This window comes from Aptenodytes patagonicus, chromosome 1 (assembly GCF_965638725.1).
Source record: "Aptenodytes patagonicus chromosome 1, bAptPat1.pri.cur, whole genome shotgun sequence".
In the NCBI taxonomy this organism is placed as follows: domain Eukaryota; kingdom Metazoa; phylum Chordata; class Aves; order Sphenisciformes; family Spheniscidae; genus Aptenodytes; species Aptenodytes patagonicus.
The window spans coordinates 168,787,691-168,800,174 of record NC_134949.1 but is presented as its reverse complement, the minus strand read 5'-3'; the positions used below and the strand labels follow the sequence as shown (position 1 = coordinate 168,800,174).

Here is a 12,484-nt window from a genome sequence, read left to right as displayed (position 1 = left end):
GTTTTCAGCTCTTCTGCTCCAGATTTCATACAACTTTCCAGAATGGTTCAACTGCTATAAAATGATTCCATTCTTCGGGGTAAGAATGCCAACTTCAGGACCAAGAAGATAAGATCAAACCAAACATCTGTCAGTCATCACGTAAAACATGCAAGTAGTCTGACTTAGGGCAACCTTCTTTACGGCAAGCTCCTCCCCTCCCTCACGACAGCACTGACACCCCTGCAGCATGCAGAGCAGCTGGTAGCTATGAGGGAAATAATAAGGCTACATATGGGAGCTGGAAGATGTAGGAAGGAGGGAGAAAGGTGCCCTCCAAAATCCTTCCCTTCACTCCTTTGCTCAGCTTCACTCAGCAGCAGATAAGAATGGCCTAGCTGAGCTGGAGAAACATGGTGGGGAGTCCCCCAGCCCTGGGGAAGGTACACTGCACACCTCTCACCCCGCTGTTGTATCCACTGCCTCATGCCACCTCACCCTTCCTTCTCCTCCTCCCACCCCTAAACCCTGCCTCCTCACATTTGCTTCCAGGTTGAACTGGAGAAGGCACATGGTTGCAGCAGTGGTTGAGGCAAGGAGATCAAAGGCCAGAAAAACAAAAAAAGAAATAATATGTCCAGAGCTGGCGGCAGCTCCCCATGGTTTCCTATCCCAGGTGCTTGATATGATATGTGCTTGCCGCCAGGCTAGAGATGAGGATGCCAGGTATGGGGATTGTGCATCAGAAGAGGAGGAGGTTTTCCTTACACGCCAAAAATGCCTCCCTAACTACTCAGTTAAGAAACCCGCATCAGCATTTCCTGATGAGCGTCCTATCAGATTGCACAGCTGAAAAATATTCTGCTCTAGTTATAGCAACACATTAAGGAAAAGGTAATAATGACTGTAATGCAAACTGAATTCAAAGAAGAAGTTCCAAGTTATTATTTGTATTGTCATGCCTAGAGTTGATACAAACAAACATTTACCTTATTATAATATATATTGCAGCACGCATTAATCAAGATCAATTAAATGGATAGTGTAAGTTGAGAACACACACATGTGAGATGCCAAAATAGGGAGGATGAGTAAGATGGTATTAAATTTCCACAGCTATGATTAATCACAGTTAATCTATCAGAGCTCAGCCAAAAATAAACTAATAGTCAAAAAAGAAAAAAAAAAGGAAAAAAAAAAAAGAAAAAAGAAAACCTCTGGGAAGGGAATGCACTTCTCTAAAGGTTTTAGAAATACATTGTCAGCTGAACTGCAAAGCTACCCTAGTGGTACCACTTCTCCCCCAAGAAGATGTTATAAAAATGAGTCACGCCCAGATGACATACAAAATCCTTAATGCATCTGTTTGAGGGACTTGCTGTGTTATTGTCCTCTTTGGACTTTGAGTTCTCCCTCAAGCCATAGTTTGTTGGAACTATATATTCAGCTCAGACTAATTGATGCAGTACGTTTGCAGTATTGTTTCCAAAATATTTCCACCAGCGTTTCAAATGTTTCAAAAATTAACAGTGGGGGGACTTAGCTATTGGAACAATTTAACAAGGGTTGTCATTGAACTTTTTTTTCTATTGAGGTTGGATGTTGAACTAGAGTGTACTTCTAGAAGAAACAGGAACGAATTCAGGAAAGTTCTGCCAGCCTGAGTTATACAAGACAAAATAATGAATGATAAATGAGTCCCTCCTATAGCTTTAAACATCTCCAAATCTGTTTTGCAATTCTTGTGGTGTTTAGGACAGCTTACCTTCCCCCCACCCCTATTTTATCTGTAACTTATTACACCGGCATCTGAGCCATCTGAAGGGATAGCATCTCATAACCAGAAGTATCCAGTTTTGTTTATAGCCATTTTTCACCTTTCTAGTCTTGGGGTTTTTCTGGGGGAAGATTTAGTTAATTAATTAATTTTTATTTATTTATTTCCAAGAGACATTTCTTCCAGAAATCAACAGAACTCAACTTGTTTCATGGCTATTCTGATGTTACTGATGTGCGTTTCCAAGGAGGTTCTTGTCTTCTTGTCTATGGCTGCAGGACAAATAAACTTTGAATATTAATTTCCCTACTCTATGGAATGCATTGAAATTAGGGATATTTTGAGCGCTTAGTTTATATCAGCTGCTCTGTAGCCAAAACTCAACCGCCCCATTTTGAATAGACAATTATGATGCTATCATTAAAAACATAAAATAACAATACAAACTGCAAGAAATACAAAGCATTTAAGTTCATCTCTACAGTACAGATGATTATATTATCAGAAAAAACAGCTCATCTTAACATGAAAGAATTTGTTTTTACCTTGGGTCCACATTTGCTGTTGCTTCATCGATGATAAGGATCCGATTTTTTTTTAGAACCGCTCTGGCAAGACACACCAGCTGTCTCTGACCAACGCTAAAATTAGACCCAGATTCTGCCAGCTGCGTCTCCATTTTATTAGGTAGATCTTCCACAACCTCCTTCAGTTGCACCTGTTGACATGTCCAGATATTGTAGGATGAGTAACTCTCTTTTAAATCAGCTATTGTGTGTCTGATGACACAACAATAAGTATGCAAGGTTTACCTTTTACATTCTGACACAAAATGAGTACGTGCCAAGTTGGATTACACAGTGTGTCAGTTATTAGAATTCTAAAAACATTAAAGCACATTGTTAAGAATCTATTAATGTTCATTAAAACTAAGATATGAATCAAAACGTAACCAAAGCATCATCCCAAAGGATAACTTTTTCATAAAAGACTTATATAACAATATACATGTCTACACACACATGCACAAACACACACATAAACAAATGCACACGCAACGGTCTACCTTTTTCCATCAACAGCTATGTCCTTATCAAACCTGATGAAAACATCTAAAACCTAACACACACAAGCACTGTAGTGTTATTTGGCTTGTAAATATCAGATGTACATTATTAGATTTAGTAAGTCACCTCTTCCAGGGCATTCCACAGCTCTTCATCGGTGTATTCATTGAAAGGATCTAAGTTTTTCCTCATCGTTCCAGTGAATAAAACAGGCTCCTAAAACCCAGTAAAATTAGCATTCCATTATAAACACAGATTTTATATTGCAACAGGTAATTTAATAATAATCAGAACTAACCTATATCAACAATAGCACAGAAATATCAAACAACAAGCTGTCTTTTATGAAATGTAAAGGGGTATTTCACAATAGTGTGTTTGAAGGGGGGGGAGAGGGTGGAGGGGGGAAAGCAAGTGTTCAGCCAGTCTGTATGAAGATAATTTACCAAACAGGACAGGTCTGTTTGCAAATCGCTGTACACAGTTATGTCGGTACTCAAACGGGTACTTACATGCCACTGTTTTGATGCCACAAGCTATATATATACTTACATGAAATCATTGCTATCCTCCTGGTATTGTTAATGAAAACCAGCAACTACCACTGTCAATGAGCTCACACTCCTAAATATGTTTGGGCAGTTTTGAAAACTTGTTTTTGAAGTACATCAACCAGAGAGGAATCAAAGAGCTCACAATGCCTTTTTGGTTTTCCTTCTCTATTTGGTTGTGGGTTTTTTTTTCATTTCATACCATAAAAGCCCTTCAGTTTTACCACCAGAGCCTAAGAGGCACAGCTTTCACCATTTCAACACAATGTTTAAACCTATACACATAGAAGTAAATCTGTACTGCCACAGCATCAAAGCAAACTTACGTAGAACTGGAGCACTGCTGGGCAAAGCTCTAACTCAAAATACACCAGGGAGTCAAATCAGTACCTTCTCCCATTCAGGTACCAGTGTGGGTTTACCTATGGTCGAAGTAAGTTTTGTTCTACTTCAGTTCCTGGTCAGACCAATAACAGATCATTAATCAAACTGGCACAAATCAATTCACTCTGGAAAATGTAGCGTTTGAGAAGCAGGAAGACAACTTTTGGTCCAGAACTCCTTAAGCAACAGATCAGTACTCACTAACGTGAGTTGCCAGACCTGAGAGTCATACACTGACACAACTTCAGGGCTAAACTCCTCTTAATACCACACATAAAGACAACAAGTCAAAAGCTGTAATAGTGCTAATCATAAATGGAGACCATTCATCATCTTGTCAGTCTTCTTTAAATTGGAGAAATCTTATGCAAAATGTTTTCTTTTTTTCTCCCCTAGGAAATAAAGTCTAACTCACATTGGGTAAGTTCAGCTTACTCCGAGATTACCCTCTGTCGTGACTTATGCCCCATCTAACCCTAGTGATGCCCAGCTCCAAAGGGCTGCAGCAAATCAGAACAGAATTTAGACCTTAACCCTTTTATTGTGTCTTCATTTCTAAACCACTCTGAGTGGTATAAAAGGATTAACAAAGACAGAAGATGCCACAAGCAATGTAAAAGAACGTATGCATTTCTTGACATAACATGCCAATTATTTGGAAGTATCTGTTGCAATAGCAACATGTCACTAAAAACCTGTTGAATGAACAAAAGGATTTAAAAAAACCCCCAACCATTAACAGGTTAAAGAACATTTTTCTTCAACAACAGCTAGAAAGTAATTTGTTTAACAATACATATTTTAATACACCATTTGGTGTGTTTTGAAGGTATTGTTACGTTTATTTTCCTTTTCAATCCATTTTTTTATGTTGGCAAAATAAGAGGCTGAATTTATAAAGTGTTCAAAACTATTATAAAAGTCCTAACAATAGACATGTACTGCAACAGAAGATAAGGATATTTTTTAATTATCATTTCTGACACAGATTATTATTTAAAATAGTCTGGTTTATGAGAGGAAAGTAATAAGACAAACCTGTAAATAATTGTTGTAAAAATGCCTGCAGTCAGGGAGGCAGACAACATTTGCATAGAAAAGATTTACAAACACAACCTTCACACAGCTCCATCCAAGCAAGCAATTAGAAGCCTAAGCACATTTTTATTTCTCCAGGTAGGTATTTAAACTTACGTATAAGAAAACTTCAGTCTTGCCTCATCACTCTCTAGGAATGGTTCTGTTTAGCATGTTTTATGTTATAATTTTAATAAGCATCTCTCCCTCTGGTTTCTTAGCTTCCCACATAATTATGAAGATATTTGCTGCAAAATAACTACCTGATGTTACATTACTATTTCTATTATTGACACTACTATTTACGCAGTACAAGACAATGCCTATCACTCAGTTTACTATAGTATAAACCTTATTCCAAACCCTCCTCTTCTTCTTACTACCACCACTTCATAGTTTTGCATATTTTTAGCGGAAACAAGTCTTCCTTTACGTAGAAAAGAAATGCTACCTGCTAGCCTTTGGACACTTAAAACCCTTTGGGACCATGATGAAAACCCTATCATATAAACTTGATAAAAGTCACAGAATTCAACTGGATTAAAATAGTTTTACAACTATGTCAATAGAATAATGTATGAAAAACACACATGTATAATTAAATGCAGTGAACTTTGACCATCTGCATCACTCAACATGTAGAAACTGTATTTGACCAGCAGTTTTACTGTATTTGACCAGCAGTTTTCCTGTCTCAGTACTCTATTTTATTCAACTGGGTTGAATTCTTCCAAACGTAGAAATCACCCTCAATAGCTACGGACAAGGCTTTCAAAAAGCTGTAGACCTTGAATGAACTGACGATCATCTACTTTCGGGAGAAAAGAACGCTGCACACAAACAAAAAATAGAACTTAAATCCACATAAAGTCCTCTTTACATATAAAAGATGTCTAGTTCTAGTGAGCACCTCCGCTGTGCAATAACAAAGCCTTCAGCATGCAGAAACAAAAGACATCCTGCATTAGGCAACAATCCAATTGCTGGGGGAGTACCTTTTTTTTTTTTTTTTTTTTTTTTTTTTTTGATAATAGCATACCTGCTTCTTCTCTCTGACTCCTATTCTTGGGAAAGGAAGAAAAAAAAAAAGCAGGTAATCAAGAGAGGCTTAGAACCACTGTTCATTACCGTTTTTATCAGATTTTCAATTTAAAGAAAGTAATAGACTCTGAATGCCATCCTGCCAACAGGCTAGCAAACATTCAGATACAAAGATGGTGTAAGGACTCTAAATACAACTTCTGTAATAAAATAGAGATGTGGGAATTAACACCAAACACGGCAAAAAAATTCCTCTGGTTTCCAGCCTACTGTTCTATCTACCTGCTAGAACATCCCAGACAAATTATTTGCCAAAAACGTGACCTTGCATTTGCAACATATGGGCTTTTCCCTCTCGCTCTCTCTCCAGTGAGGAGCAAATGATCATGGAAGAGATCAGAGCTCTCATGAAACATGGTAACCTGCACAGGCTCTGCCTTCACGAAGTTTTGAGGTTATATATAACCCTTCTCTGATTCAATGTCTCATTTGAAAGTAAGACCATAGAAGAGAAGACCTGTGACCTACTGGACTTCTTGGAACATCCTTTCTTCTGCGCCAGCACCAGAGATGAGCTGTCCACTGTCCCAACACCGTCTTAGTTTTTTTCCTGCATTGCAGCCTTTCCTGCATTCAGCTTCTAAAGCTCACCAAGTTTTTGTTTATGGATCATAATGACCCACTCTCTTGTCCATTCCTGTGCTCTCCTCCTGTCCAACCTTCTCCAAATAATGGAAAAGCTCACTTCTAGTTGGCACATTTGCTCTTTCTAGATCTAGCCTCAGTCAGTTTGTACAGGGGTGACTACAGAAGTGAAAGTGGTCCCTCAAAATCCCTTACTAAGGAAGCTTCAGGCAACGCATCAGGCAGGAATTGCTGCCAAAGGATCAAGTGACTTCATAGAACTGCTGAAGCTTGGTATATTCCTGTCAGATTTTCTCTGCTCTTTCCCAGACTATAGGAGGACAGCATACCGCTAACACCTACTCACAAGTATTCCAGAGGAATAGACAGAAGACAAAACTAGGAAGAAAATGCTCGTCCCCAAAGCTGATTCTGTTTATCTCAAAATAATCAAGACCTTACTCAAGTAAGAATAACACCTTGCTAAAGTTTCTGTGTCTACTGCATACAGGCGTGCAGGGGGAATATATCCCTGCAAAGCATTTTAAATACTACAGCATTATATTGAAAATGTTTATAGCAGACCAAGTCACTCTCTTACCTGAGGTATAATTGAAATTTTCTTCCGCAAGTCATGGAGTCCTAGCTCTGATGTCAAGTACTTATCAATCCAAATCCTTCCTTCGGGTTCCGCCAAGCGAAAGAGGGCTGCTATCAGAGAGCTTTTCCCAGCTCCGGTTCTTCCCACTATTCCAACCTACAGAGCAAGCCAAGCTTGTACAATTAAATCATGAGCTTTTCAGGATAAACTAATATGTCAAGCAACAGTTTTACAACATCACAGTATTTATAGTAGACCAAGCACCAAATAAAACTTCTTTATAATTAACATTTTTTCGAGAGGAAAAAACCTCCCCCCAAATCAGTTTGGATTCAGGTGACATTTGGATACCCAACAATTTCTTGGATCATATTCAAAGGTGAAAGATTTTCCCTTAATGTGTGGTGTTTTATTGTGTAAACAAGATAAAGCGGCTTGGTGTATAGAGTAATGCGATTCAAGGCTGCTAATTTTTATACTAAACCTGGTTTGGCGGGTGATCTTAGGCAAATCATTTCAGGCATGCACTTACTTCTCAATCCAATAAAGGATTCCCATAAAGCACTCTGGGAACAATGTATGAGCAGTATTCCCATTTTAAATAACTGAGACTGATTTTGGTTAGCATGGTTAAGGTGAAGTACTTCGAAGTAGTCAAAGTAGCCAAAATAAAGCCAAAACTAGCAGGAGGATTATAAATTGTATTCATGCTTCAGACAGCTTCAACAGAGAGGACGCAAGTATTGAAACTACAAGGCCACGTGAGCAAGCTGCAATTCCTTTCCAAACAGGAGAGACAGTGAATAATAAAATATATGTTCCCAAAGAAAAATCAGAAGCTGTATGCAATGTGAAAAAGTAACGCTTTCAGAAAAAGGAGGTAGAGAAAACGCAAAATATGGGATTGATAACTTTAATGACAAGGGGTTAAGACCTACAAGTATTTCATATGAAACCAACACTTGGGAAAAAGTAGGCTCATTAATAAATGAGAGGAGACATATAATTAGTGGTGATTAACTACTACTTGAACAGCAAACTCTTTTTCTATATGTTGTCTTCAGGTAAATGATTCTTAGAGAAAACAATGTACAGTAATCAATTGTATCAGAGAAGGTGATGGGAGTAACCCTCTACACAGATCTGATCTGGCAGGATTTGTTATTTCCTGCACTCAGTTCTAATCGCTACATTTCCAGAAAGAAATCGACACACTGGAAAGAGTTCAGAGAAGTGCAACATAAAATTAATATGGGTTGGAGATACTGATTTGATGAGGAAGGATTTATGAGGATTAAACATGTACAATACAGCCTGGTGAAGTGATTGGGGTGCAGAAGAGAGGAAGAAACATGAAAACCTTCATGAGTATACGTACAGACACCAGAGGGCAATTACCCACTGCCTGAGACTCAGATGTATGCAGTAATGACTGCTGGAATGAAATTAAGCACAGGAAACATTACATCGAAGAGCAAGGAGAAACTTTCTAACTGTCAGAGACAAAGCAGCAGTGCCCACATTAGATCAAAAATAAACAAAACACTAAAAAAGCATACTGCAAGGAGCAACTTACTCTGCATAATCTAAAAGGTATTTTCTACTTCTATTTTCCGATTTAACAATTTCATCCAACAATTCATTATTGTACTATTGTATATAAACTAATTAATATTTATACAGTGCTTATTAAAGATACAGCCTAATCTAAGCAAATCTGTTACAATAAGTGATAAAATGCCTAGTATTCTAAATTATATCAGTGAAACAAAGGAAAAATAGTTCAGAATAGTTACACTACAGCTCAGAAAGAAAACGCTGAATGGAGAACACAGACACCCAGAGTTGTGAAAACAAAAGTTCAATTGTTTCTCTGTAAATGTCAGTGATATAAAGTATTGTATTAAGGATATAAAGAAAAAACATAAAAAATACATTGATACTTAAAATAAAAATGCAGCTGCTCTGCATATTGTCAAAATCCCACTTTCAGTTTGGCATCAAATGAAAGGACTATGCTCTTCAGTATTTAGAGGAATCTATTTGTATTTTTGGTCCAATTGACTACAGGCTGCTGAAAATTGACATGAATTTGAAACAGCTCTCAGTATACACATTTATTTATTTTTTTTAGACATTTTATTTTTCAGAGGGCCATGTTCATAGCCAGTGCAAACACAGCGATGGTCTGCAGATGGGAGTCCCAGCCACCTGACAGGAATCATATGGCCAGGATTTTGTTGCCCGATGCAAGCCATGTGCATACACAGGAGTACACCTGCTACGCTGGGCTCATCATTACTCAAGCGTCACTCGTACTTCAAAGTAAGAGCTGCACAAAAAATGAGAGTGAGATTTACAGCATGTCAGCTACTCCACTGAAACTGCCCGTGTCTTTGTTATCCCTCAGGCAACCTCCCTTTCGTGCTACGCTGTGAGAGTATTTACGCGAACAGCTGCCATGCCATAAATCTAGACCATCACCCTCCTAACTTTTTCATGTAGCCATACCCTCAGATTTAGGATCTGTCAGGACAAGGTGCATTTAACACTATATTAGTCAATAAGCATTCATAAGCACCCTAAACCAAAGACAGTGGTGTTTAAAAACCAAGGCTGCACATGCTAACCTTCTCCTGCTGCAGCTATAGTAGCTGAAGAGGTTAATCACAGCCAGCTGCTGGCAGAGCTCCTTACGTGAGCACTCCCTGGTCTGTCTCTGGCAGACTCTGCTACGTTAGCAAAGATGTTAAAACAGAGGGTCCTTCCTAGCCTGCTTCGACTGAACGCTGACACAAGCAGATCAAAAAAGACCCTAACCCATGAGTGATCTGCCAGTAATCACCTCCTCCATTCTTACTGTACCTACAGCTTCCCAAACTGGGCGCTGGGGTGGCCAAAAAAAAAAAACCCACCCTACAAGCACGGCAGAAGCTTAAACTCATTCATCCTGCCAGTGGCACTGCAGCCACCAGAAGTCTGTATGAGCCAGGGGTATGAGCAGGCATAGGAGCTCTCACTGACAGCCGCATGGGCAGAATCCCTAGTGGATCTGGAAACCTGGTTCTGAAGAAATGCTTCTCCATAATTAAAACCAATATAAGGGGCACAGATGCTTAGGAGATTTATTTTACACAGTGGCAGTCTACTGCAGTATTGTGCAAAGCATCATAGAAAACAAACATGAAGTTCTTGGCAATACTCTCAAGCTGGGCAAATTTACTTCAGGATGACAAAACCACAGCATAACCACTCAGCAAAAATAAATACCCCCAGTCATCCCTCTCCCTCCTGCCCCCACCAAGGCTTGAGTCATACACTGCTAATATCTCTTGCTTCCGTTTTTAATTTTATTTTATTTCTGTCTCTCACTAAGAAATGTAAATCTTCTTGTCTGCTATTACATTGGAGTGATATATAACAGCTAAAGAGATGGCCCATAGGCAAGAAAAGTAGAGGGTAGATAAACATCCCTTTTGCTCTTCTTCTTAAACACCATTTTAACTCACCCATACCTAATTCCATGAGATCATCTCCATGCAGCAAAGTTGGGTTGAATTCTGGTAACATGCATGTTATTAAAAAGGTCCACTTGAGCAACGAAACAGGTTTGGGACTGAATGGAAAAGCATGTTACAAATGAGGCGAGGGCAATGATTGTAGAGAGTTGAACCAGCCTCCTAGGGAAGATATCCTAATCAAAAAAGTACATGTGCATTTGAAATGTAGCAAAGCACGAATTAACACTGCAGGGCTCTAATTTAATTTTGTCTGTGGGGGAGACATTCCCTGCAGCACTCTTTCAATTGGGATGGTGTCAAAGTTGGGGAGGAAGAGTCAAATTTGCAGAGGAGGAAGAGTTTTATTTCTACGTTTCTTTTGGCTACCAATCTAATTAAGAGCAACAGTTAATTGGATTGGTAGCCGAAAGGAGCTGAAATAAAATCCCCAATTCTAAACTTATGCAACCGATTTGTATTTCTTTCTTCTCTTTTCCATTCAGGGCTCTGTGCAAGAGCGTGTACATTCCTTATTTTCAATTGTCTCTGCTCACCTTGTGTGCTGACACCCTTCGTTCCATTTACGTTCCCTCTACTGCACCCTCAGTTTCCTAATGCAGCTCCATTTGCTTTGCATATGAACAAACATTTTGGGCTTAGTCTGTACTTTGAATGTCTGCCACTTCCTAATGAAATCCAAATCTTATCCGAAAATTATCGAATATATTTAACCCTTTCTTTTGACAGACAGAAATGTCATGTTCCCAGACACATTTATGCTACATTTACAGGAAATAAATAGGTTCCAACTTTTGCTGTTAAATATGACTAAGGCTTATTTTTTAAAAGAACACTTACTAATTTCCTAACATCCATGTATTTTATAATGTATTTTTATCACACAGCTTCTTGTCAACCTACCATCTTTGCTTAATTTCTGTGAATGGCCAAAGACAGCCATATACATACCTTTTCTTTTGGTTTAATTAAAACAGACAAATGTCTTAACACCAAAGGTCCATCTAGACTGTAAGTGAAGTTAACATTTTCAAATGCTATCATTCCTTGGCTTGGCCATTCAGGTGGTGGATGCTTGTTGGTCTCCCAAGGAGCTTCTTTTTCAAGTTCTGTGTATTCCATTACTCTTTCTACCGATATCATCTAAGGGGAGGAAAGAAGACATATATACATAAATTTCAGCTTATTGCACATATTGCAAATATTGCATGTATATATATATATGTGTGTGTATTTTTATTATAAAGATTCAATGCAAATTATTCCAGAGTTTTTCTTTTAAGCGCAGATAAGAGTATTTGGTACCATCCTATGCTTACTTTATACAATTGAAAAAGTGGAAAGAATGCATCTCATGTCCTACTACAGACCCAAATCTATCATGATACATAAATCCATACACAAGCATTCAATTCTAATCAGTAGGATTAATTACAAAACTAAGTATGCGCATAAGTATTAAGAAATCTAAGCTATGAGAGTTGTCTGTCAGTCTTGGCTAAGATGACACCATTTTGCTGTGTGCTGGGAAGACAAAGCTAGAAATGAAGCTGCCATATGAGCTACAGGCAGACCCACCATAGCTACTAGCATCAAGTTACTGGCTTCATCATCCCTTTTTTGTCCTCATCATTACCACTGCACGAATCCCCAGCAAATCTTTTAAATATGTTTGTCACAAGCAACTCCACAATCCAAGTTAGCAGTCATCATATTATTAGTGGCTTAGATGCAATAAAACTTGTCTTCCTATGTATTTTATGCCAGATATGAAAGAAACTGCAATATTTGCTGATGTCTCTAATCTTAGGGGAAGGAAGAGAATCAGAAGTTGAGCTGTCTATACGCTTTTTTCCCCTTGGGAA

The 12,484-nt window shown here is 38.5% G+C and overlaps 1 protein-coding gene across 2 annotated transcripts in view; it reads right to left on the bottom strand.

Moving 5' to 3' along the window:
* Positions 1 to 12,484, bottom strand: part of ABCC4 (ATP binding cassette subfamily C member 4 (PEL blood group)) — a 160,150-nt gene that overhangs the window by 32,241 nt on the left and 115,425 nt on the right. Inside the window, exons 25-29 of one of the 2 annotated variants that reach the window (XM_076362161.1) lie at positions 11,571 to 11,762; positions 8,480 to 8,536; positions 7,102 to 7,257; positions 2,950 to 3,039; positions 2,302 to 2,474 (exon numbers count right to left, since the gene is read on the bottom strand). In XM_076362161.1, coding sequence (XP_076218276.1) covers positions 2,302 to 2,474; positions 2,950 to 3,039; positions 7,102 to 7,257; positions 8,480 to 8,536; positions 11,571 to 11,762 — 668 coding nt within the window. The remainder of the gene's footprint in view (positions 1 to 2,301; positions 2,475 to 2,949; positions 3,040 to 7,101; positions 7,258 to 8,479; positions 8,537 to 11,570; positions 11,763 to 12,484) is intronic. The other variant, XM_076362151.1, reaches the window with a different exon arrangement.